The sequence below is a fragment of the Rhinolophus hipposideros genome (genome assembly GCF_964194185.1).
Source record: "Rhinolophus hipposideros genome assembly, chromosome: 7".
Taxonomy (NCBI): Eukaryota; Metazoa; Chordata; class Mammalia; order Chiroptera; family Rhinolophidae; genus Rhinolophus; species Rhinolophus hipposideros.
Window position 1 is genome coordinate 41,002,372 of NC_138053.1, and position 27,059 is coordinate 41,029,430.

Sequence of the window (27,059 nt, forward strand, 5' to 3'; positions counted from 1 at the left end):
GCACCCTCTGTATATCATTCCAATTGTTGTCAGTATTTTTTTTTATTTTAAACACTTTCACTAGCTACAAGAAATTAGTATTACATATTTGATTTAGTTATTAATACTTTCAACACAATTGTATGAATTTATGATGTTATGTCCCCTAATGATGGAAATGTAATAAACACAACTTTTTCCCTCTTATGAGCTCACAGTATAGTAATGGGGCAGAAACCTACACAAATATTTGTTTAACAGTGAAATTATGCCATCATAGAGTTGTATGGTGATTAGTTTTTTTCTTGAAGTTCATTCTTCCTTCGAAAGGAAAAAAAAATTATTTTAATGCTACCCAATTCCACTAGTCAAAATCAAACTGATGCAATAGGTCTCATGCACTTTGAACTTTGAAAATGTAATGACCTCTTCATGTATACATAATTTTAACAGAACCCCAGGAAGAACACAAAACTCAAAATGAGGCACAAAAATCAAGAGTTAAAGAATACTTTTCAGTTGCTTTTGCTTTTATAACTTCCCTCAAATCAGAGTTGGTAAGCAAATAAGCATTTATCTAAGGTTAACACTTTATCTCAGTTCATTTTTCCTTTCCTCAGTAATACTTGGCATGTTGTGGTTATATATTTATTATTTTTATTTCTCTCATGAGACTACATACTCCACAAGGGCAAGAGCTGTGGCTGTTTGTGTTACTACTGTATGCTCATTAGCTAGAACAGTACTTGGTCAATAATAAGCACTCAATGCATATTAAATGAATTAAGGTTTAGGTTTTGTTTGTCTTTAAGGTAGGGCCAGGAAATGTTACATGGGGAATAGAGTTTAAGTGAGATTTTTGAGAAATAACTGATTTCATATTGAAAGTGGAAACGTGCAAACTAAAACTTAAAATGGAGTTGTAATAATTCAACTTTACTTTCTCCTGTCCTTCATCTATCATGGTTTATATGTAAATATCTTAACAACATTAACTAGCCAACACTTAACTTCCTTTATTTGTAAAATTCACAGTAAGATTCATGCACCACAATTTTTTAAAATTCAGCATGCCACCATTTTAAAAGACTGCCCAGAGATTATAAACTGTTTTTGAAAGATGATTTCATGGTATAGGATAGCTGAAAGAAATCCTGAACAACAACTATTAATATATCTGCGAGTCTGCCTTGTGAAAAATCTACACAGACCCAAAGATTTTCTTTACCAAATATAAAGTTGGAAGCAGACCTTAAATTAAGGGTTGCAAATCACAGAACAGGTACAAGGAAATTAACATAAATGTGTGGAGGGACCACATATAAAACAATATGGAGTGGGGAGGTCCACGGCAAACATTCAAATTCAGTTTTTGGAAAACACTGTGAGACCATACATACCATATGTGTGGTCTGAGCTCATCCCCCGGGACTTCGGTGATCCTGCACTAAATTCCCCATGCCACCAAAGAACAGAAATAAGACTGGACTACACTGCTCTGATTGCCAAAAAAATAAAAAGAAATATCAAGTAGGGTTTTCAACTCTCCTGGATTTCCCAGGACTGAAAGGTTTACCAGGATGCAGAACTTTCAGTGCTAACCAGGACAGTCCTGGGCAAACCCAGACAACTGTTCACTCTGAATCAATGATTGCTCTGTGCTTTGGAGCTGGGGGAACAAAACATAACGACAATGTAAGGTGCAGTTCTCACAAAAAGTTGAAATTGGTAGCTTGGTTTGAAAAAAGTTGTTGGGCAGTACATAAGGAAGAAGACAGAGTCATCACCAAGATATCCTCCAAACAGTAGCTAGAGTAATAAGGCAATCAACTGTCATTGGCACTTGGTATAGCTCACTGACATTATCTTTTCAATATCTCACACAAAAACAACACTGTGAAAATGTACTAGAAGCTAGCTCTTGAAGAAACGATAGGAAACAAACAAACAAAATCAGAGACAATTTAATGACCTAGCAGTGTTGAAACCAATATCCTACAGTCAAATAAGATCAGATTATTCTACCGTGTTTCCCTGAAAATAAGACCTACCCTGACCATCAGCTCTAATGTGTTTTTTGGAGCAAAAATCAATATAAGATCCGGTATTATATTATATATTATATTAGACTTGGTATTATATTAGACTTGGTATTATATTATATTAATTATATTATATTATATTATATTATATTATGTTATGTTATGTTATGTTATGTTATATTGTTATATTATATAAGACCCGGTCTTATATTATAGTAAAATAAGACTATTAATTTTTGATCCAAAAGACACATTAGAACTGATGGTCCAGCTAGGTCTTATTTTCGGGGGAAAATGATATAATTTAAAAACAACAGAACACATTTCATAGAATATGTAAAAAAATGAAAGAAACAGATTGGCTGTCTAGAGCAGTGGCTCTTAAATGGGGATGATTTTGCACCCAGAAAACATCTGAAAATGAAGATATTTTTAGATGTCCCAATTGGGAGGAAGGGTGCTACTGGCATTTAGTGAGCAGGAGCCAGAAATGGTAATAAACATTCTACAAGGCACGGGACAGTCCTTCACAACACATTTTATGGCCCCAAATGTCAATCGTGCTGAATATGAGGAATCCTATTTTAGGGCCATAAAACTTTTACAAAAATCGCTTGGATAATGCCAGTGAGGTTGAAGTGCTTGAAATTACTTTAACTCTATGAGTATGAGTCCTAAATTGACAAGGGGAAAAACAAGGGAGACAAGGAGGGGAGCGATATGGAATACGGAATGACGCATGAAATAAGGTCTACACACAAGGAGGAGAAGGGGATTCACCTATCATACCACAACCTTTATACTCATTATGCCCCCTGCCCCCCGAATCAACACTTGCAGAAGCCTGTAATTCTTTCCACTCAGGAATACCTAGGTCTAGTTACTACAACTCACTTCCCCGACGTCACAGCTCCATAAGTGGAAGTTTGAAGTGCATATGGACCCATCTTAGAGTCACCAAATGCAGGATAAGAATGATGGCCTTGAGGTGAGAATTAGAAAATGGGCGTGTGAGACGGTGAAATGCTGAAGAAGTAAAATACAGAGAAGCGGCAGTTAGAAGAAGGTATAATCTATATATATGCAAATAAATTTGAGGAGGACGGGGTAGAAAGGAAACTAGCATTGTACCGGTATTGCTCTGGAATCTGTGAAAAGGAACTATGTATCACAAAAATGACCAGTCATAAGGGGATAAGTATTTAAAATGAAAATGTTCAAGGTGCTAACGAGGGGACTGAAGACCAGCATTTTCTGCACACCTCAATATTATTGCATTTTATACCTATTGAAGGAATAGGAAAAAAAAGAGAAAGAAACCTGACAGCTATTTAAGAATCAATACACATTTGCTGCCTCTCCAGCACAGAATCCTCTTTAAGGCCTGAAACAGCTATTCTAGAAAATAGAAGCCAGCTATGGCCTTTGGGTTCCCAAAGATGAATACTTTATTGTTAGTATGATATCTCTATCATGAAAGATCTGCTAGGGTTCATCTGAAAATATTTTAGAAAGAATCATGATTCCTATCTTCGGACAAATAAAATCAATTCAAATAATTGAGGCTAACAGTAATTTTAGGGACATACCCACTAAGATTATGTTCAAACACTGCACTTTCAAGGTAGAGATGGAATTTTTTTTTCTTACTGAACCACTATTTTGATGGAAACATTACTACCAAACAACATCGACCTTAATTTAAATATCTCTAGGTATTAACAGATAATATAATTTTTTTAACTGAAGATTTTTAATTCAATATGATTTTAAGGACAAATTGATAGAATTTGATTCATGTTAAAATCGTTTATTTGTTATATGTTTATTAATGATGCATTTATTGATTAAAAACATCTGTGTACTTTTGGATGTTGTCGCTCATCTTCCATAAACTTAATCCATGTATGTACCCAAGCTCCTTTTGCAAAAGAAAAAGCATTTATTTTCTAGATGCGTAATGTAAACACAGTGAGCAATTTATCATGTCTAAGCAAGTAAGTAGTGAGTGCATCCAAAAGCCTGTCTGGGCACAGGTGGAGCTTTCCCATCCAGAAAAACAGCTTTCTTGAAAAATTTAAATGGGAAAAATCACAGAGAGAAGTTTTTAAAAGTCTGTCATGAAAAAACACATATAGGTATATGTGTAGTGGAAAAAATATATTTTGACATGAGCCAGTTGTATGTTGTTTTTTTCAGTTTCATCCTACACAGGAGACCGGGTGCTAGTTCGTTTCATCCTACACAGGAGACCGGGTGCTAGTTTGTAAATTGAGGACTAAAAAGGTAAATTACTGGGTTCTCAACAGAAGATTCAGTAACATTATTCCTATCCTCCTCTCCAAAATGAGTGAGAAAGATACATACACACACACACACACACACACACACACACACAAACACACTGAAGAGCTTTGTAAAACTGCTTTCAGAAATGAGAAAAATCTTTCTTTTAAAACAATTATACTAAATCAAAATATCAAATTCAATTCTAAAATCTAGAGTTAGCTTTCGTTTGGAAGCAATAATATTAATGGGAAAGGTAATTGCTTTACACCTATGAGAAAATCTGCAATTTTCTCCCATACATGAATTTTCAAAGTTCTTCTTTTGGCTAATCATCAGTCAAAGTTAGTTTTAATTCAAAAGTTAAAGATGAAATTCTTCCATATTTGATTTTTGGTGTCTCTTCCTTCTAATATCTAATCATTTTCCAGATTTGTTTTCCACAATTTGCATTGATCCTGCAAGAATAGCTAGAAATATTTTAAATCCTGAGAATCCCTCACACACAAATTCCCATCTTCATGCTTTACTGTGACCCACAGGCCAAGTTTACCTCTCTTGAGTTATCCAGTAACATGCACTTTACGAAAAAATACAAATGCTAAAAACAAAAACAAACAAACAAAAAAAACACCTTTCTAGGATGTTAAATAAAGGTTTGTGATCAGACAAGTCTATTAAATGGTAGCACATTTAATGAGTGCTTAAATAATATTATTAACAGCCCAATAATTAGACCCCTTTGCCACACACAAAGAATATCAAAGTAACAGGGTCATAATTTCCGGCAACACTGGTTACAGGTGTTCTGGTCTTAACTGTTTTTTATCCTTTCCCCTTAATTTGATTAAGCCAGAAATAATGAGCAAATGTGAACCCTTCCTGAAATGCATCATTTAATATCTTTTCAAAAATTGCACAGGTAGAATCCAGCAGTTTCTTGGTAATATACTGAGATAGGATCCAAGAAACACAGAGTATTCCATCAGTTATCAACGAAGGATGAGATCCACAACAAAGTTCCTCACAGTGGTATTTAATTTCAGGATCTGATTTTCTTAAAAAGCAGCCCCAAACATTATCCAGCTATGAAAGAAAGGATGCCTCACTGAGCAGATAGACTTTAAGAGGGAAAGTAGAGGATGTGAGAATTCTAAATCTGTCAGACAGAACCATGAGGTCTGTAGAGTAGTCATTGATCAGAAAAGGGTCACTGATACCATCTGTCCACTTTACAGTGCAAACAGAATTTAAGATTAATACCACATTTTAACACATTAACGATAGCCTCTAGTAAATCGACATATTGGGATGGTGGTTGCTCATTACAAGTTAACAAACTATGTAAGTTAGTAATTTCATGTTCTTCTGAGAAGCGAAGCTGAGAGATGGCCCAGGATGGACTTTCCGGTTATGTCACTTCTCTGATAGAAGCCTTCCAATGTCAAAAAAGTAAAGCCTCAACTTCTAAATCAGGCTTTCAAGGTCTCCCATAAGCTAACCCAGAACTGCCGTTCCAAGATTTCCCTCCAACATTGTCCGCCATTCAGAGATGTCAATCATAGTGCCCTACTCTGAGGTTTTGAAAAACATGTCCTGTACTTTCCTACACCCAGCGTGTCACCGATGCAATTTTCTTTGCTCAAAACGTCTTCTTCCCACTGAAAGTCATCCTCTAACTCAGACTATTCAAATTTTATATATCTGGCAAAAGCCTTCAGTAATTTCCAGGAACTGTGAAAAGTACTGCTATGTGTTCAAGTACAAGTGATATACATGTGCATACACATGTTTGTGGGTACTTCAGGATCAAGAGAATCAGAGACAAACGGGTTCAAATCATTTTTATTTTTATTTTTAAAAGGGTTCAAATCTTAGTCCTGCTTCATAGTTATGGGTTATGTTTTCTTGGGTAGCTTTAATTATTAGGTTAATGCAAAAGCAATTGCAGTTTAAAAGGTTGAAAACAAATTGCAAAAACTGCAATTACTTTTGCACCAACCTAATATATTCTCTGAGATTCAGTTTACTCAGCTATAAAAATGAAGACGACAATGCCTACTGACAGCAATATTGTGAAAATAAAAGTAGTGTACTTAAAGTCTCTGGATTATAACAGGACCTCAAAAAGAGTATCATTAACAACACCATTACTTCTCTAAAAATTATATAAGTACAATTTAAAAAAATCCTGATAATGGCTTATGAAAAGAATTTATTTTAATTGAATTAAAATTTTAAATGAAATATATACCACTTACCATTTGGGGAAATTACAGGATAAAATCGAACAAATTTAAGCGGCACAATGAAAAAGAAAACTGAAATTTCAAGAAACTAAGCTAAACCGTGGAAGGAGGTAGGAAAAAGGCCATTCTTCATTCATAAGGGGAATCAGTGCTTCCATAGTCAAAATAATTATATATCATATATTTTAAAAGAAAGAAAAGTTTAAAAACCTAAATCAACAAAATATCTTAACTGTTTTACTCCCATAATGTCATTTTTATTTTGCTGCTTGGAATGAAAACTGCTTGTTCATTTCTTTTCAAATCTCCTGTCATATTTATATTCCTCTTGTTTACTGATACTTCTCTTGTGTTCAAATGTGCACAGGGATCGTTTTACAAATGTATATTAAGTGGGTTTACTTGTGAACATAAGGGCCTATCTTTCCTTTGGATCTCAAAACAATTTCTGGAAAGATGGTGGGAGGGGGAATCTTGGGTTCCACTGCTGTGCATAAAACCGTGAAAGTGAAGTTGGAGTCCTCACCAGGCTTTTACTGGCAGTTGCTCACTTCCCTTCTTGCTTGCAGACTGGGAGAACATGAACTAAATTAAAGCCTTGCTTCAAATATGTCTGAGTCTGTGACCTTATTTCCACAACACCTTTCCTAAGCCATTCTCCACTTGAGCTGAGGTAGGCTTATCCTAGGGAAAGAATTAGTCATATGCAGCTGGTCAAAGGTTTCTTTTCCCATTTGTTCCAGTCTGTTCGCAGAGAGAGATTTAACAAACAAATGTGGTCAGAGTCCCTACCCTCAAGTAAATTATAATCTGAGAGTGGGAAAAAGTGTAAATGTGCAACAGCCAAGAATGTATGACAACTATAAGGCAATTTCTACTCCTCTTATTTTCACTTGTTCCATGTCTGTATAAAGATCCCCAGCATTCCTTAGAATTATATAATCTTCTTAAGGGCACAACTGTGACTACTTTGGGGTTTGTTAGTTTATTTGTTGACTCTCACAGAGAATTTATAAATGACTGCAAACAAAGGAGGTTTATTAAAAGTGCTTCTTTGACTTTTCATAACTACCCCCCAAAGAAGTGGTAAGCAGGTACTGCTCAGAATAAGATCCTAATTAACATTTAGGACTAGATGCTAAGTAATTTTGGGGAATCACTAGTCTTTTAAATGCAAATGAGAACAGTATTCCAATGGAGTTCTAAACTCTTTCTTTGGTGTTTTAATCCCATGTTAAACCAAAGTGGTAAACAATTTCTTCTTCAACTTGCTTCCTCCCTCATGGCCACCACTGACGCAGACATCAGCTGGAAGAGGGGCCTCTAAGGATTAAGCAATGTGCATTATAGGAAACTTGGCAGCCAGTTGGAAATGCCAAAAAGAGTAAATCAAATATCAGTGACCAATTGTGAAGCTGAATTGCTTCCTCTTTTTAATTTTCTCACAAAACTGTTTGAATGCAGCTTCCCTTCTCCCTAACGGCAGCCACTTCTGACAGTAGTCTACCCTTTCAGACTTGCCTCTATGTAAGAGAAATTGCTTATATTGTTGTTCTCAAGCCTATTAATAACTTAGAAAAGAGTTACACATGCTGAATTTTAAATAACACAAATATGATATTTTCACTATTTCTCTGTGATCTGAATTCTATCTTTATCTCAAAGAATATGATTTCAATAATAAATTCACAAAGGATAATATGGAAAATATACACAGAATATATCGGGGGTGCCAAAAAAATGTATACACATAACTCGTATTCATCTTTTGTTGTGAATATATATTGAGTATTACAATTTTAATACAGCTTTTGTCTTTCTTAAAATGTGTATACATTTGTTTTGGCACCCTCTGTATTTCCTACAGTTACATAATTCAAGTTATTACAATTTCACTGTAGTTTTCTTTCTTAATTTTGTCTCTAGGACTCATATAATGGGCATATAAAATGTAGCGTTGTACTAATATTTTTATATGTTTAAATATTGCAATACATAAAGCCATATTGAGGTATGCCTTTATAGGTCTTTAACATATGATTACAGTAGATTATATTTGAAGTAATATTGAAAAATACACTTTATACCTGATCAGCTTTTTCCTATTTCTCTACAGAGTTAATAGGGGTTGCTTTAAGAAATTATTCTTTAAAATATGAAATAGCTTTTTTATCTTATTGCATAATGAATGTCTCAGTTTCTAAAAGGCATTACCATGCATCAACAAGACTGAAAAAATAATCGTATACCCTACTGACACCTTACAGAATAGAAACTTCTGATTTTTTATGAGCGGTTATATAGAACTAGATACATTGGACTTTTGAGATTAAACTGTTTAACACATTTCTAAGAAAAATGCTCATGAGACATGAAAATGTATCTGTGGCACCCAAATTCTTATCCTAGAAAAACATAAAAGAAATTCTAGTTTCCTGTGACTTCCTCAACTATCAGTTCTGCTCAGATCTGGAGACTATTCTCCATTTCGTCCAGGTCTGCGGCAGTAGTTCTTTCCTCACCATTATCCCTTAACCAGTTGAACCATCCCTGAAGCCTCACAAAATAAACAGCGTAAGATGCGGTGCAGAGCAATTGTTTTCCATCACTAATCCTGCCAGACACAGCCCATTCCTCTGCCTTTACTAATGTCTGTATTTTAATTATCTATAGATTCTACCTGGTAAAGACTTCTCATCTTTCAAGACAGATTAAGCATTCCCATCTTTATAAAGATTTTTCTGTCCCCAACCCCAACCTTATAATTAGTAACCTTTTTTTTTTTGTTCCCACTGTGTGCTGTACAAACTGCTATCATATGCCTGTAACACTCTATTGCATTCATTTATTTACATGTTTATCTCTTTCCTCGTAAACTGTAAATTGTTCAAGGGTCCAAATGATGTCTTATTTATCTTTATGTCTGCAGTTCTTAGCAAAGAGCCTGCCATATTACATATGACACTAAGTATTTGCAGGATGGGAACAATGAATGGCTATTGTATATAAAAGGCAATACATTTAAATTGGGCTTTCACAAAAATTTCAGAAAAGGTCCTCATTTTTTGTTACCTAGAGAATCGATTTTTCTGCTGCTCCAAGACTGAAAACAGGAGGTAGAAGACAAACTTGCTTGTCTTCATCTCATTTTTCTATAGTCACCCAAGATTCTTCAATAATTAACCCTAACAAACATTTTTAAAAGAGCAATCCCTAATCCAAGAGTTGAAGGTTAATCAAGTATGGATTGTTTGTATAGTGTAAGGCCATTTTTTATGGGGTCTCCCAAGTACCTAGTGAGTTAACAGTAATGATGACCATTACCTAAGTTAAAACAGTGGCAATCCAGCTACTCTGACTTTCTGGGGTTAATCTCTTAGACTCCTCTGGCCTTTGTACCTCTGTGGAGTGAAGAAACTGTGTAAGCAATAACTACACACCTCTATTTATATAATTTAAATGCTTATATTGTCCTTCTAAAACAATTTATTGAACACTTCCCTAGGCAGATTCAAAGAAGGAATATTAACCAATATTTTCACTTTTTATCTCAAGATTTCCAAATTATATAAAAATACACTCCTTAAATACAGAGACCTTAATTAAAAAAAAATTGGGCGGAAAGGAAATAGGGCTTTGTGATTGTTCTACCTCATTAACTCACTTGCTTTTAAAATAGCAGGCACTATAATGAATGCTTTCAGCTACTCATAGGTTAAAGGTGTGGTATCAGATATAATAAACTCAGAAACTAACAGTGCTTTAATCATAATTATAAACATGACATACACATAGAAGGATTGTTCATTATATGTAGATATATTGCCCTGTGAAGGGGTATTTCATCCTAGCTCTAATGCCAACATACTATCAATATGACAACCTTATTTTATAACAATATGACAACAATATGACAACAATATGACAACTTAATCCTTATTTTAATGGGCATTTGAATTACTTTGGCACTATAGACATTTACTAGTAAACTATTTATTAGAATTAGCTATTAAATTGGTTACTATCTATCTAGAGTGTCTACATTCAATCTTAACACAAAATGTTAATCCTATGAAATATAGAAAGGCCTAACTTCAGAAAACTTCTTCTGTAGACTCCAATGGTTGTTCTATCACCTCTAACCTTGCTTCTTAATAAGAAGTTATTAAAGCTGCTTAATAGCCAAATCTCTATTCCCACACTACGTTCATAAGCTTCAGAAACCTTCATTCACATTTGCTATCCAACTTCGATCGATGTAGAAGTATCGTCCGAAACTCCGGAAGCTGGTTTCTAGAAGTTAGCCTCTCACCTCAACTTCCATCTCACCTCTCCCCATCCCATCGCCAACCTTGAGCCCTTGGTGTCTGCTTTTATGGGCTTCTGAAGGAAGGAGAGCCATGCAACAGAGACTGTGGGGGTCTCTTGAGAACAGCAAGGATTCTCTTGTTCCTAATCCGAAATTAGAATATGTTTTAACATGAAGAAAAAGTACACAGTACAATTAAGGACCCAAATAACCACATTAAGAGGTAAGTGGGCTCTGATGGCTGGCTTGAAATTTTAACTTCTCTTTATAATTGTTTTTCTGGAAAAACTATAATAATTCTGAATTGAACACATTTAAATTATAACCCAAGATTTACAACACAATTTGTTTATAAGTTGTAAACCACTGAAATATTACAATTCTTTAAGAATATGAGGCAATCTGGTCCCAGACTTTTGCTTTTGGGAAGGTTTTGGATGACTGATTCAATTTCGTTACTGGTGATTGGTCTGTTTAGATTTTCCAGTTCTTCATGTTTCAGCCTTGGAAATCCCCATCAAAATCCCAAAGGCATTTTTTAAAGAAATAGAACAAAAAATCATCAGATTTGTTTGGAACCACAAAAGACCCAGAATAGCCAAAGCAATCTTAAGAAAAAAGAACAATACTGGAGGTATCGCACTCTCTGACTTTAGCTTGTACTACAGGGCTACAATAATCAAAACAGCATGGTATTGACAGAAAAACAGACACATAGACCAATGGAATAGAATTGAGAACCCAGAAATAAAACCACATAAATATAGACAGATAATTTTTGACAAAGAAGCTAAAAACATACAATGGAGGAAAGACAGCCTCTTCAATAAATGGTGCTGGAAGAATTGGATAGCCATGTGCAAAAGAATGAAACTGGACTGCTATCTGTCACCATGTACCAAAATTAATTCAAAATGGATCAAAGATTTAAGCATAAGGCCTGACACAATAAACTACATAGAAGAAAACATAGGTATTAAACTTATGGACATTGGGTTCAAAGAGTATTTTATGAATTTGACGCCAAAGGCAATGGAAGTAAAAGCTAAAATAAATGAATGGGACTATATGAAACTTAAAAGCTTCTGCACAGCAAAAGAAACCATCGACAAAATAAAGAGACAACCAACTGAATGGGAGAAGATTTTTGCAAACAGTGCCTCCGATAAGGGGCTAATATCCAAAATATACAAGGAACTCATGAAGCTCAACAACAAAAAAACAAACAACCCAATTGAAAAATGGGCAGAAGAACTGAAGAGGCATTTCTCCAAAGAGGACATACAAATGGCAAATAGACATATGAAAGAATGTTCAACATCACTAATCATCAGAGAAATGCAAACAAAAACCACAATGAGATATCACCTCACCCCAGTCAGAATGGCTATCATCAACCAGACAAATAGTAACAAGTGTTGGAGAGGCTGTGGAGAAAAAGGTACTCTCATACACTGTTGGTGGGAATGCAGACTGGTGCAGCCGCTATGGAAGGCAGTGTGGAGGTTCCTCAAAAAATTACGAATAGAATTACCATATGACCCAGCAATTCCTCTCCTGGGTTATCTACCCCCAAAATTTGAAAACATTTATACATAAAGACACGTGTGCTCCAATGTTCACTGCAGCTTTGTTTATGGTGGCCAAGAAATGGAAACAACCAAAATGTCCTTCGATAGATGAATGGATAAAGAAGTTGTGGTATATATACACAATGGAATACTATTTGGCGGTAAGAAAAGATGATATAGAAACATTTGTGACAACATGGATGGATCTTGAGAGTATAATTCTCAGTGAAATAAGTCAGACAGAAAAAGCAGAGAACCCTATGATTTCACTGATATGTAGTATATAAACCAAAAACAACAAAAGAACAGACAAACAAATGAGAAACAAAAACTCATAGACACAGACAATAGTTTAGTGGTTACCAGAGGGTAAGGGGGGTGGAGGGAGGGAGATGAGGGTAAGGGGGATCAAATATATGGTGATGGAAGGAGAACTAACTCTGGGTGATGAACACACAATGGGATTTATAGATGATGTAATACCGAACTGTACACCTGAAATCTATGTAATTTCACTAACAATTGTCACCCCAATAAATTAAAAAATAAAAGTAAAAAAATTTAAAAAATTTAAAAATTCATAAAAAAAAGAATATGAGTAATTTTTTAACTCTGATTTTTCTGTAAGGAATTGAGACTATAGGAAGAGCTCATTTTCATGAGAAAATGATGATAGGTTAGTTTAAAATTGCTGAAGAGTGTTCTTTAGAAGCAAGTCTACAATTTCCTTTCACCTCATTGTTTTTCTCATTATTTTAGTAAGTTTTCTTTGACTGAAAATCTAGTGTTTGTCAGAATGCTTTATAGGGGTGCTAGAAACACAGCAAAGATTCCTGATCTTATGGAGTTTACATTCTAGAGGTGGGAAGTAAGGGTCGAGAAAAGGGACAGAATACAATTATATGAACAAGAGCATTCAGATATTGATATATGATATAAAGTAAACCTAACAGTGGTGCCATATTGTAGGGTGGGGAGCTACTCCGGGAGGCTGTTCTGAGGTGATATTATGTGAGCCGAAAGTGAATGAAGGATGGATGAATGAATACATGTATGAGCAAAACACTGGTGCTACACTTTCCAGGCTTAGGGATTAACTGGAACCCAGGACCCAGGACAAGAAGGAGGTGACAGGTTTAAGAAACTGCAAAGTGTCCACTGTAGCTGGTGCGGGGTGAATGGGTGGAGATAATAGGAGGTGAGACCAGAGTCGGCAAGGATGGTCCTCAAGAGTCTGTCGATGGATCACACATTCTCCGATCTGCAACAGGAAGTCACTACCGCATTTTATGTGGGAGAATGACTTGAGTTGACTTAGCCTGTAAAAGGTCTGTGTAGGCTGCTGAGATGAGAACAGATGATAAAGAGTCAGAGTAAAACCATGCAGACTGGTTTGGAGGCTACTATAGAAGGCAGATGGTTTAGATGAGCATAGTAACAGTCAAGATTGAGAAAAGGGGACACAACTGGGATAGACACCAGAAGCAGAGAGATAAAATGCCTTTAATTCTCAAATATGGTTAATTCTATGCCTAATTTAAAAGGAAATCCATAGTAAAAAAAAGTTTTAAAATATGCAACAATGGAGACTATGAACTCAGAGGGTGATTTTCATTTAACTTTGATTTCTGTATTCCAGAAAAGGTGAGGGCACTAATTAGGGAGGGCTGGGGCTTAGAGATGAAGTCTTAGAGATGAAGTTGCTGTGGAATTTCAGTTTCCAGACCAAATCCTGTAAAATTACTTGCACATGCCATCTTCTGCAGATAAAATTTGGCTACAAAATGCACTTGTTTGCTGATATGTAACATGTAAATGTTTCAATTTGGCAATAACATTCGCCCTTATGAGCAAAACATAGTGCCTGAAACCAAGTTCCTCCCCATCCCTGGCAGAACACAGAGTATATGTTCCTGGGAAATGGGATCCAAATGGGGTTCTGCCAGAAAGGTGGTTCTACACTACACACAACTAACACGCCTCTAAGAAAGGCTGCTTTATTTTTATACCTGTTGTTATCTTGGCGCTCATATTCCTTTGGATTAGTATCTGATATAAAAAAGGATAGTGTCTTTGCTCAGGAACTTAACGCTCAGCTGGGCAGATAGGCAACTAAATATAAGACACTCTGTTGGCAGAGCAAGCATCTAAAGCTCAAAGACACAACTTCCTGGGACTCACAGATGCGCACAGAAATTTAAAGCCAATTTTGTAAGGGCCACTCATTGAAAAGAGTCACAAAAGGAAGCGAGATGTCAGGGAGGTGAAAAGGAGCCTGCTAACAAGATTAACACAGTAGTAAATGTCAACTATACCCCAATATATAAATCAATATAAAATTGATTGTGGTGATGGTACACAACCCTGTGTATATCCTAAAAGCCATTGAATTGTATACTTTAAATAAGTGAAATGCATGTTGTGTGAATTACATTTCAACAAAATTGTTTTAAAAAAATATTAAGTGTCTATAAGAGACCATGCTGTTATGCTCCATGGAAGTGGAGAGAAAAGGCACCACTAAGGGCTTCTGAGGTATCCTTCACAGAGGGATGGAAAGGGAGATGAGGGATTTGGAGTTGACAGGCTTACTTGATGTATGACCTGGGGCAAGTAATACAACCTTTGGGGGGGGGGTCTCAGATTTCTCGTGTGCAACAGAAAGGCAATAATATTATCTCATAGAGTGTTGTAAGGGTTACACAGAATTATGCATGTCAAGTTCTTATGGTAGTTTTTACTTCTACGGGGTATTGCATTAAATAGTGTCTCTGTATTTTTAAAATATATGCCTATTTCAAGTTGCAAATGCATACACATGCCCAAGCTCACACCATATACACATATAAATATAAATATAGGTATATATATATAGGTATATATACAAACATATATAGATACATATGTATATTTCTAGTTCTTAAAGTTCTAACAATTCAATGCAAGCAATAAAGACCCAAAACTTAGAAAATACTCAAAATTTTTCACTTGAAAAATATAAACAAAGCAAAATTAATGGAGTGTCTACAGATAATGCGGATCGCCAGACAAGCCTTTCTGGAACAGTACAGTGAGAGGTGTGGTAACAGGTGTGATAGAGCCAACTATTTAAAGGGTGGGGCTGAAAAATCATCACCTCCCTTTCAGTTGATTAAAGCAAATCTCAAGAACAGAAACCTCGGCTTGGTTCTCCAGAGGCATCAGGAAGCATTTGATTCAGAGAAGAACCCAAAGGGCCTCTGCAGTATCTCGTGGCAGCAGGGATTATCTTGGCCTGCTTCCTTTGCCTCCTCATTCCCCAGGCCTCTGTTTAGAGCTTTTTGAACATGATCTATCATCCTTTTAACAACTCTGCAAGACAGGAATTCTTATTATTTTTCCAGTGCAGCTTAGGGATATTAGTCCATTTGTCCTTCTAATTCCAAAACTGGGACTCTTCCCCCTACAGTCTACATTTGTTATGTACGGTTCTTTAGAACTGTCATTAAATATTCATAAAAACAATGTTTCTCAGACGCTGATTTTCCCTAGTTAGGGACATCAAAAGAAGTCTTTAAAAAGTCAAGGATAGTTTATGTTTCTGAGGTTGTAATAAAAGATTCCAAACTGGTATTTTCTGGTAAAGTCTGGGTTTGCCTCACAGATTTTCCTAGTAACAAAGCCATGTTGCAAACATGATAATGTCACTGTAGCCTCATTCAGAATATTACTCACTCTTTCTGTTGCTTTGCTACTTCAGCACTTGGGAAAGTTTGAATTTCCCAGTAGTGTGACCATGATACTATTTTTGTATCTTCAGCATCCACTTATTTTCAGTTTAGTGAGAACAGTCAGTATATAGTTGAGCTGAAGTTTGAAAGCTTGCAAAAAAAAAAAAAATGCTGGCTTTTATTATTAATATTAAAAGACTTTAAGAGTGAAACATTTGATATATTAAAAAATGTATACTTAAGAAGAAAGCAAAAATAAAATACATTATTTCTTCTGAAATTCCATACCTCGATTGATACTCGTTTCACTCCATTTTGAATACCATTGTCTTAATCCCTTAAAACACATAATTGTGAACAGCATATGAGTAATATTAATAGTTTTGGTTGTAGAAAATATTATAAAATTATTTAATAATCGCTAGTTACAAATTTACTTCATGATTGATTACACGTTCACATGATATTCAATAGCAATAATTCCAAAAGTATAAGGGCATCAGAGAAATTTAGATTCAAGAAACGGGGGGGAAAAAACTCAAACTAGAGCTCTAATCTTCTCCTACATGTAACATGAGTAGGTTAGACACATTAGCAGGGTGTCACTTGCCTTATGCATAAACAATTTCAAAGCAATCCAAAAACAAAAATAATAGCATGGACCAAAGAGAAATTTACTAATTCCTATTACCCTTTCATCAAACTTCTATAGAAAGTTCTCTTTCAAGAAAAGAAAAATACCACTGGAGGGTAGTGGGGCGGGAGATGAGAGACCCGCCCCTTTGGTGGGTGGTGGGTGGTAGTCCAGGGTCCAGCTTCCCTTCAGCAAGCTTTTATGATCAGAAGCCCTAGAGTCGTTTCCTCCTCCTGTTCCCCCACTTCCCCTTTCTTCCACTGCCAAACTTTTCTCAGGTGTGATCTAAAGCACCTTCTTCCATTTTCTCGTATCCATTTACTCCTTAACCTTTTTTGCATATGTGTAACTTTCATCATCTCCTTTGAAGGTTTCCAGTGACCTTGTTCTCGCCAAATAGAAGGACTAATCTCTCACTGAATCTCAATCCTTCTATTTGAAATCTTTTTTCCTTCCTGGGCCTCAGAAAGTTTAATCATGCTTTATTTATCTGCCTTTAATGATCCTCATTCCACACAGCATAGTGTTTTAAACACAGGTTTGGGAGCCAGAACAGACTTGGGTTCAAATCCTTCTTCTGGCCGCAACGTTCTATCTATGAAAGTTAGGGCGGGTAACCAGACTTCCCTTAGTCCAATTTTTTCCATCTGCAAAATAGGAATGATAACAGTACCCATGTCATGTGCTGTTACACGAAGCAAATGAGGCAATATGTGGAAACCACTTAGTTCAGTGCCAGAAAGCAAGACCCTAATGACACTAGCTACGAGTATTCTAGAATCACAGGTTCTCTACACAACCTGTCTCAAAGAACCTTACATACTTTACAAATAACCTTGATACTTTACAGTGTCAAGAACTTTACCTTTCTATAGCTAACATCTAAATCACTAGCTTAAATGTGCTATAGAAACTTTAAACCCCTGATGCCCCAAATTGCACATCTCTCTCTCTCCACCTATTAAAATTTTCAGCCTTTTCTATTTAAGTCAAACGAAACCTCAGGGTTCACAGTCACCTTAAAATCGTCTACCTGCTTTGGTGACAGAGGAAATCTCCTTCATTCCTGATTTATGCGGCAGTATAGCACTGTAGTTTAAGGCAAGGACTGGAGCCTGGCTGCTTGTGTTCCAAACCAGCTCTGTCACTGACCACTATGTGACCAAGGGCAAGTAACTTCAACTCTCTGTGCCTCAATTTCCTCATCTGTCAAATAGGAATAATATTAGTACCTACCTCATATAATGCTTAGTAACTATTACACTGCTGTTCATTAAATAAAATATAATTTATAATATGGTCTTTTTATTGATTTGAAGAGAGAAGTGAAACTGCAAAACTTTCATAAAGCAACACAGTGTGTTTTTATTAGTTCTTATTCCTTCCTTTGAATTCTCATTGCCCCATTCTTGTCCAAGCTCACCACCCACCTTAACCAGGTGGTAATAAAAGCTGACCACCCTGCCTCTCTAAACTGATACCCCTAATTCCAGCCTCTAATCTACTTTAACCCATTTTTCATTTAATCCCTAAAGGCCAAGTTAACTTTTAAAAACACTCTTTTTATATTGTGCCTTTTTGAGCTAACTCCATTGGTGATTCCCTAAGGTCTTCAGACAATAAGTAACTGGCCCACCTAGAGTCACCTTACCTATGTCTCTATGCACATGTGCAGGCCTTATAGAAGTGGAACTCTCCAGGTCCAATATGCCCTCCATACTTTTATTCTTCTTTTCACTGCCCAGAATGTGTCACATTCCAAGTTTTCAAATCTTACACATCCTTCAGCAACCAGCTCAGCTTCTAACAGTTCCATGGAGATTTTTCAAGCTGACGAAGCCCCCATCCAAAGCTCACGTAGTACTACACAGTATAATAGAGAAACAGAGGTCTTCTTCAAGTTACAGAACACTTGGTTCTTAGCAAGAGGTTACGGTTTTAGACTATGATTTGCATACTTCATCCGTGCGTATCTTGCTTGGTATTTCACAGTGCATAATCTCAAAACTGTGCATATGGTTGATGAGGTAAAAGCAATCCAGTTCATGGGTAAGTGATGAACCTCACCTGGGGTAAGTAGGGCTTGTTTAATGTTTCTGGGTTTCATTTCACTATCAGATGTTTGAATGGGCATTCACAGAAATATTTTGGCCACACTGATGAGCATAGCTAAATTAAGACTCAAATAGTTTCATAAAGTTCGACTTAAATGTATACATATTTATATCTGTGTGCACAATGTTCTTTACTCCTATTCACCAAATTAATCTCTTGATGAAGAAAAGATACAATTAAACACCTCAGAATTTTTTTTGTACAAAAAGATAAAAGCCTTACATAACTAATATCATTATAAGTGACGCATTCAGCACTTTATAAGAAAGAAAGAATTTGAAGGTAGGGGGCTGGTTAATCTTTCTATTTGGTGGTTTATTTTATGTCCAAAAACAACACTGAGAAGTTCTGCAACGTGTGAAATGCTGTAAGACCAAAATAAAGGCCTAGTGTGTATTCTGAGTTGTACATCAATTCACTTGTCTAAAGACCTTTCCTTTTCTTAGTAACCCAGCGGTGCGGGGTGGGTGGGGTGGTGGGGGTGGACCAGAAGGAAATAGCAACAGAAGTTTTTTCTTCCAGAAGGAAAGATAAACATAAGTACTTTCAAAGGCAATGCCACCTTAAATGAAAGTAAAAATTTATTTGATGTAATTTCTTAAATAACATTTTATAGTAAGGTCGACAGTGTGAGTTTAGTAATAATAACAACAGCATCAGCAGCAGTGGCAGCAACAACAACCAGAGACATGCTTGAGTCATAATACAGTGAACCTACTCCAAGATCCGGAAACCCACTCTAGACTCACTGATTCAGTATCTGAATCTTAACAAGAGGCCTACCTAGGACTTTAGGAAATACTTTCCTAATCCATTTACATCTGCACTAACATAGAATCATAAATGTTCTACTGAATAAATGACCCTTTGTGCTGTTCAAGTTCCTAATCTTCAAAGCAAGATCCAATTTTGGTCCTTGTATTTAAACTCTTAAAAACTAAAGGACACTGGTTAAAAAGTGATTTACCAACACTTCCAACTAATGACAGGTCTGCTCTGATTAATGAACACTTTGTAATTTCTATCTTACTCTGCTTCAATCCATAAAAATATGCTATTAGGTACATGTTTTCTGACCCTAGACACACTATGACTTTCCTGAGTTGGCAATCTCAACAAAGCAATGCAAGTTGAAGTGGGAGACCAGGCCCTGCAGAAGCAGAAGGAGCCAGGATTTGGGAGGTCACACATGGTTTCTGGCTTCAGTCACATGCTATCAATGAGTCTCAGAGTCTCAAAGATGCTAGATATTCAAAGCTAGAATGACATAACCTGCCGATTAAAGCAGACTCTATTGGCAGGAGTATCTGAGCAAGATTCTACCTGGGAAACAAAATGACATTGCAAAATGACATCCCAAAATATTGCAGAATGTGGAAACTGGACAAGGCACCAATAGCCCAACTTTTGCTACATTCCAGAAAACAACTCTCTGAATTTTAAGGCAATTCCCTGTCCCTTCTTGAAGAGAAGGCCTATGTAGCTGAACTCCTGCACATTCACTGGCTACCAAAAATTTACATTTAAGTATTTCAAATTCTCAGATATTCAGTGTCATCTGAATTCAGATAATGTACAGGTTGATTGGTAAATTTAATAATTTTATATACTTTTTTCTAGACAAATTTACTTGTCAGTTTCAGAAAATGTGCATAAGCTATACAAACAAAGAACAGAGGGAAAAACAAAACAAATATTCCTCTCTGGTTAAATTGATTAATCAGAGTAAATGCAATTCTACCTTATCATTATGTTTTCAATGAGGAAACTGTGGTTCTTTTTTTAGATTTGGAGAATTGCTTTTCCTGACAGAACCCCCAGAACTGAGAACCCTGAACTGTAAACTTGTCCTTTGTCCTAGTTGTTTACCAATCTTATCAGGCACACATGGGTTGGCAATGTGATTCTAAGATAAAAATTCCAAAGATATAATTAGATGTTTTTCCGAGAAACATCAGCCAATGCCATAAAAATTTGTTTGCTGTTTTTCACTTCGTACTTGAAGTGAATGGTCTCACAATTTCTTGCTATTTAATCTTTTTTTTTTTTCAGATAAGTGAGAAATATTAACTGGGGACTGAAGAAAGAGTCATACTTTTTAAATAAACAATACTGAAAATATAGATGTTATCTCAAACTTCTGTGACATTTCAATAAACCAATTTTTCTATAATAGCACACTTCTTACAGCTTATGACAGCATAAATATAATGAAAATAATTTTATGTCCCTGAATTTAACTATAAATGATAGAAACATACATCCCAAGTCAGTGACGTACAAGCTTTCTTACAGAGCCTTACCGACTCATTCGTTCAATTCTGAACAAAAGGGATAAAAAGAGAAAGGTAGAAACTCACAAATGTATAGTATCTGTGTTGCAGATGAATGTTCTCTAGCCCAGTGAAAGAAGTATCGTGAAAACATCTCAAATTTTGTAACTCCATCTTTGCTAGAGACTGAAACCGGTTTTGCAAAAAGAAAAATCTTCTACTGCCACCTGCTGGTATTTATGGTCAATGATTCTCAAAGATGCTGAAAGAATAAACCAGATTACAGCGAAACTTTTTAATTTTATAGCAGGAATTATCTTTAGATTCTTATCTATCTTCCTCCATTTGTGTGTGTGTGTGTAAATTTTGTAATAAATTATGGATATTTGTATTATATGCACTTTTGTAAAAGTAGAGAAAAAGAGCCTGAGGAGCACATTTTCCTGACTTCTGACTGCCTCACTACTGCTCTGAAGGAAGTCAGATACTATCACATTTCCATTCTTTCCTTTCCCACAAAAGCCATTCAACTTAGTCCTAGGTCAGCAATAAAGATTTGAAACCCAATGGTCTTGGCAGACCTGTCTGCAGGGTATTCACAATTCAAACACTCTAAGGTCAGCTAGAGGAGTTTTACTCTCGCAGCCAAAGAACCACAAGCCAAACCTCTATTTTTGAGGACTTCTCTAGAGGAAACTTAAAAATCGAAGGATGTCAACAGAGCACTGATAGAGGATCCCAAATGAGAGATCCGCGGTTGCAACTGGAATACCCCCGGCTGGCAAGATGCTGCACCTGGAGATGTAAACGTGATTTTAAAATTCAGAAAGGGTGGGCCCAAGTTCCTGCAGTCAGCTCTTCATATCATTTTTTGGAAAGTCTAAGGATTTTTTAAAACCTTTGCTAAAAGGTTTTAAGGGCGACAATTATTCCCTTGAATTTAGAGAGTATCTAAAAAATCAAAGTACACAGGTAAACTGGTTTGAGGAAACAGTATTTTCTATCAACAATACATGAATTCGTCCTGCCAAAAAGAAACTATGGAGATGATTTTTAATTTAATTCACGTCACAAGTTATACATTATAGGCCTTTTCATGCCACACTGCTTCATCTATTTTAAAAATATACTGAAAAACTTGGATGTGACTAACCATTTTCTCCAAAATTAATGTGAATCAGAAAGTAATGTCCCAATGTACAAATCCTGAGTCTTTCTTTCACATCCCTAGACATGAACAAATTTGTCCGCTAGGACACTGAAGAGTTGTCTGTAATTCTATGGTTCTATGATTAAGACTTATACAAATTCGGCTGCCAAAAAATCACCAGCGTGGGTGTTGAAAACAGCCAAGTAAGCTCTAATTACAGAAGGCGGGTTTTCTAAGATTTTACACACAAGAAGGCAAGATCAGACAGCTAAGATAGTTACCGCGGCAATATAAATAGACTTGTCAAATTCAGTGTAAGCCCCCATTGGTAACAGCTGTTACCTCCCTCCCCATAGTTCATAGGTACTAAAAAAACAAGTAATCTGGGATCCTCTGCTTGGAATCCAGCACTTAATTGTTCTTAAAAAAATACGGTTATGAAATTTATACATGTCATTTTCACTCCTGGGACAAAAGAAGTCAACAGAAGTCCAATGTCCCAGATAATTTTCCATTATATATATTTCAGCTCCTTCACTAGTATTATTTTTTTTAAAGTTCTGTTTGGAGTTCAATAAAATGCCATTACATTCTAAAATACAATGTGGAAATTCTAAGTGTACAAAAACAATAAATTTACCTAAATTGAACACATGCATATAACCAGTACTCAAAACCAGCGTTTTCTGCACTCCAAAAGTGTCCCCACTCACCCAGAAAAGAGGATATTTTATTTTATAAAATAATATTACACAGTTCTCTCAATAACAACATTATATAGTGTGAAGCAGCACATACGTTCTTACTGTCTGGATCCGCAATTACAGAGTTAAAGTAGAAGTGATTATGTGTTTTCCCCTTTGCTTTTACAAACATCTATGCCCATCTTTCCTCTTATCGACAAACTGTGCGAACTTCATTTGAGGTGAAATATCACCTCCTCTAGGAAGACTTCCATGATCTTCACAGGAAAATGAATTAATCATCTATATTCACAGAGTAGTTTCCAAATTGTCTATGTTTACACTTACCACACTAAATTATAGTTATTTACATGAATACCTACTGTTCTAGACTGTGAGTAGTAACTCATGGACAGAAAAGGCATTTAATCTTTTCATCTGCTGTTTGGGCTTTAAATTGTATGTGTTAAACTGCATTCTAATGAATGATGACTCAATGTTTTTCACACTGTTTCTTCTGCCATACACACCTGCAATTTTTTTAAAAAAGAACATTCTGCCAAACTGTATTCTGTGATATTAAATGAAGCAAAATATATTATCTAGATTTTAAGTATATATCATCTTAATGCCCTCCATATAAATAATTTGTAAGAGTATATTTTACTCAACAAAGTAAATAAAATGTGCTAATTTTAACATATAGACTCATTAATAATATATTTAGCATAGATAAGTTGATAATACAATGCTTTGTAATAGAAGCAGCTATTCTCTTGTGATACTATTAAAGTACTTCTCTGTAGAAAGTTCACAAAATATAGTTTTGAGTCCTGACACTCTCATTTCCCTTTACCGCTCTCCTTCCCCCCATCCTAGTCTACTACAAAACTAAGTGAGCTTATTTAGACTAATTTGAAATTAAACTTATACATTCAGTTCAAGGATCATAGAAGAAAGATGAACATCTCATGAAAATCGGAAATTGCAGGGCTCTCCTACCTGTGTAGCTAAGCTGGCTGCCATCATGTGAGTCAGAAGTTTAGCTGCAAACATGGAATACCTGGCACAGAAGATATGGGAAAGAACAGCCAGGCAGAGACCTGCAGGAAAAAAAAAGTCTGCATGTGGTTTTACAGTCCATGAATAGTAGCACAGTGAAAAGCTTTGGGGACAGTCAAGCACATAAAGTCTGTAGCTTGTCTATACTGCATAGCACAGTGTCTCTGGGAACGATTTTGTTGCAATTTTAATCTACTCCATTTTGCATGACATATAAAACCTTCACACTTAATCAGTTAAACCCAAAGGGTAACTTTAATTTTCACATATCCACATGTTCATTTCTCTGCTAAAAATAAATCACAAATTAAGCAGATTAATAATTTCATTAAGCATTTGGTGTTCTATATTTCCATTAGACATGTTTTACTGTTTATGAAAAGAATCATATTTCAATCTAATTTTCTAAGACCAGGTGGCTTGGCTAAATGGATATATTTAGGGAGCTGAATATGATTTTTCAGGTAAGAAATTGTAAATGGTACTACCAAAACTCAGGTTCCTTAATTATCCCTTTTTATCTACTAAGAATAGTTATGTAATTACAATAGTGGTGATTATGAATTTTAAAACCAACCTATGCTACTGCTAAAACCAGGAACAAAATGTGTTCTTTCCCTGAGATGACTTTTAACTTAAACATCTGCATTTGTAAGTGGAGTGAACAAAATTATTCTTATTTTCTTTAAATCTACTTGAATTCACATATTTATAATACATCAAGGGGATGATTAGAACCTCAGCACTAACCCACAAATCTTTTATCTTGCAATTACTATGAATTTCTTTTAATGCCAGGTTTTAAATGCAGAGTGTATACATATTTCAAAAATATGTCCTGTCTTTTAAAATTTAAATATGCAGCATATAGTAACTTTTTCACAGAAGTCTTTTACTCCACTGTCATCCTTAGTAGGGTTATTTTGTCTACAGTTTATTGAAACGTAACAGTGTGTGTGCTGCTTCACACTGTACTTTGCATGCATGACCTCATTTATCAATGCCTCCTTGACAAACAGGAGACACTGCATTTATTTAACATTTTGTTTTCTCATCTTCTTCTCTGAAGCTATGGAACAAGCTTTTAATGTATCTCACCTGTTGGCACAAGTGGACTGGGCATCTGCAAAATGCCCACATGGGGTCTACTTTTCAGCACAGAAATGTCTCTCATAACTCATTTTGCCAAAGCTTTCGATAGATTCAGATTTTAATAGGATAGACAAACTTCCATATAGGAAGTAAGACTCTGAGCTAGTTAAGGCTTTGACCTAGAAATTTGGCAAGATACCTGGAGTAATTCATTTTTAGGAAGGCTGCCTTGGGGTATTCTGGGACAGGTGTGGAGATCCCATGGCTGCTTCCAAAATCCACCTCACAGGTACATAGAGTATCCAGAAACTGCCGAGTCATGTCTGATTTTGCACCTTTACTTAGGTAGTCTATAAACTATTGAAGCTGATGCTTCAAAATCACTAATGTACACTTTGAATTTCCTATGATGATCAGATTGATTAAACTCAAGGTTTAAGAGTGTGTGAGTGAGTGTGCGTGTGTGTGTGTGTGTTGCAAGTTTCTTTTTTTCATTGTAGGTTACATGATAACAAATATATGCTTTACTGTAAGTTTACTGTGGGAGATGGTAACAGTGTCGAGCGAGGGTGTTTAGTGCTGGGCAAAGGAGAAATGTGCATGAGCCAACTGTTTTAGTCATAGCTTTCTCCCTTAACTTGGTAATATTCCAGTACACTCCGATTTCATACATAAATTTAGTACAGTTACACTTAACTAGCTCAGGAATATTTATTTAAATATATTAAGTTTCAACCAAAATGCTAGTGTGACACCTGGTGGCAGTCCAGGATTCAAAGCCAGTGGCAGGAAAATGGGCTAGATTCGACAACCTATAACTGTCTGACAGTTACCCAGATGCTCAAGCAGGGTGTGCCCTCGCCTCAACTGGCCTTGGGAGATATACTGAATTTAAAGAAGTAAATACTTCAGTTACCAAGTTTCTAAAGTACTATATGCTAAGGATTTATCTTTTATTTTCTTATCTAATATTAAACAGCTATATTTAGCATATATAATTTAACATTACAAGTCAGTTATTATGTTTTAAATGTAACAATGTTTTGGTTTAAATTCCCTTAATAAGTAAATAACAGGATAAAAAAAATGTTATTACTATAAATAGATTAAAAACAAAGTATAATAATTTCAGGTATTACCTAAAGGTCTACTCTAAACAGTTTTTTAAAAATTGATTTTTTTGGCTAATTGAATAATTTTCCTTTACTTTTTTTTCCCAGCAACATGTAGTTTACAGACTCAGTTGGCAAAGAACACAACACAAATGACTTTTCTATGTGATTTGGAAGTGAAAAGGAAAATAAATTACCCTTAATAAAATGATAGCATTGATAATCTTTGATTTCAATAAGAAAAACTCTAAAGAATGAATCGATTATTTTGCTCTTATCAAACTGGACCAAGGTCCTCTTATCTATGCATGCAATATTTGAATGTTTGCATGTAAATTAGCATATGTATTATTTGTAAATAACTATGCACATCCAGTAAACATCTCTATTTTTTTTGGCATCCCTTGAGAATGGAATATACTTTCCAAATAACTGAAGTTTATCTTTCTACAAGCCAAATATTAGTATTTTTTCCATGAAAATTTCTTTAAAATATTTATAAATTGTCTATACCTCGCTATCTACCTATCTACCTACCTACCTATCTAATCTGTCTTCTCTACAGATAAATCTAAACAAAACCAAAGATCACTCCATTATTAAATCAGTCATTAGCTTGTTAGCTTAGTTGTTTTCTATTTTCCCACCTAAGGTTAGCTGTAATTGTCACTTTTTCTACTTTTTCTTGCTCATCTCTATCGATTCCCCTATTCCTGCAACTCTTTCAACAGCACGATGCCTCCTGATTACTGCTGCTAATAAGTTAAGGACAGGAACACAAGTTCGTCAAGC

General features: G+C 35.5%; 1 protein-coding gene across 1 annotated transcript in view; it reads right to left on the reverse strand.

Annotated features, from left to right (window-relative positions):
* Positions 1 to 27,059, reverse strand: part of ADGRV1 (adhesion G protein-coupled receptor V1) — a 503,044-nt gene that overhangs the window by 246,902 nt on the left and 229,083 nt on the right. Inside the window, exon 84 of the mRNA XM_081054450.1 lies at positions 24,004 to 24,104. Coding sequence (XP_080910576.1) covers positions 24,004 to 24,104 — 101 coding nt within the window. The remainder of the gene's footprint in view (positions 1 to 24,003; positions 24,105 to 27,059) is intronic.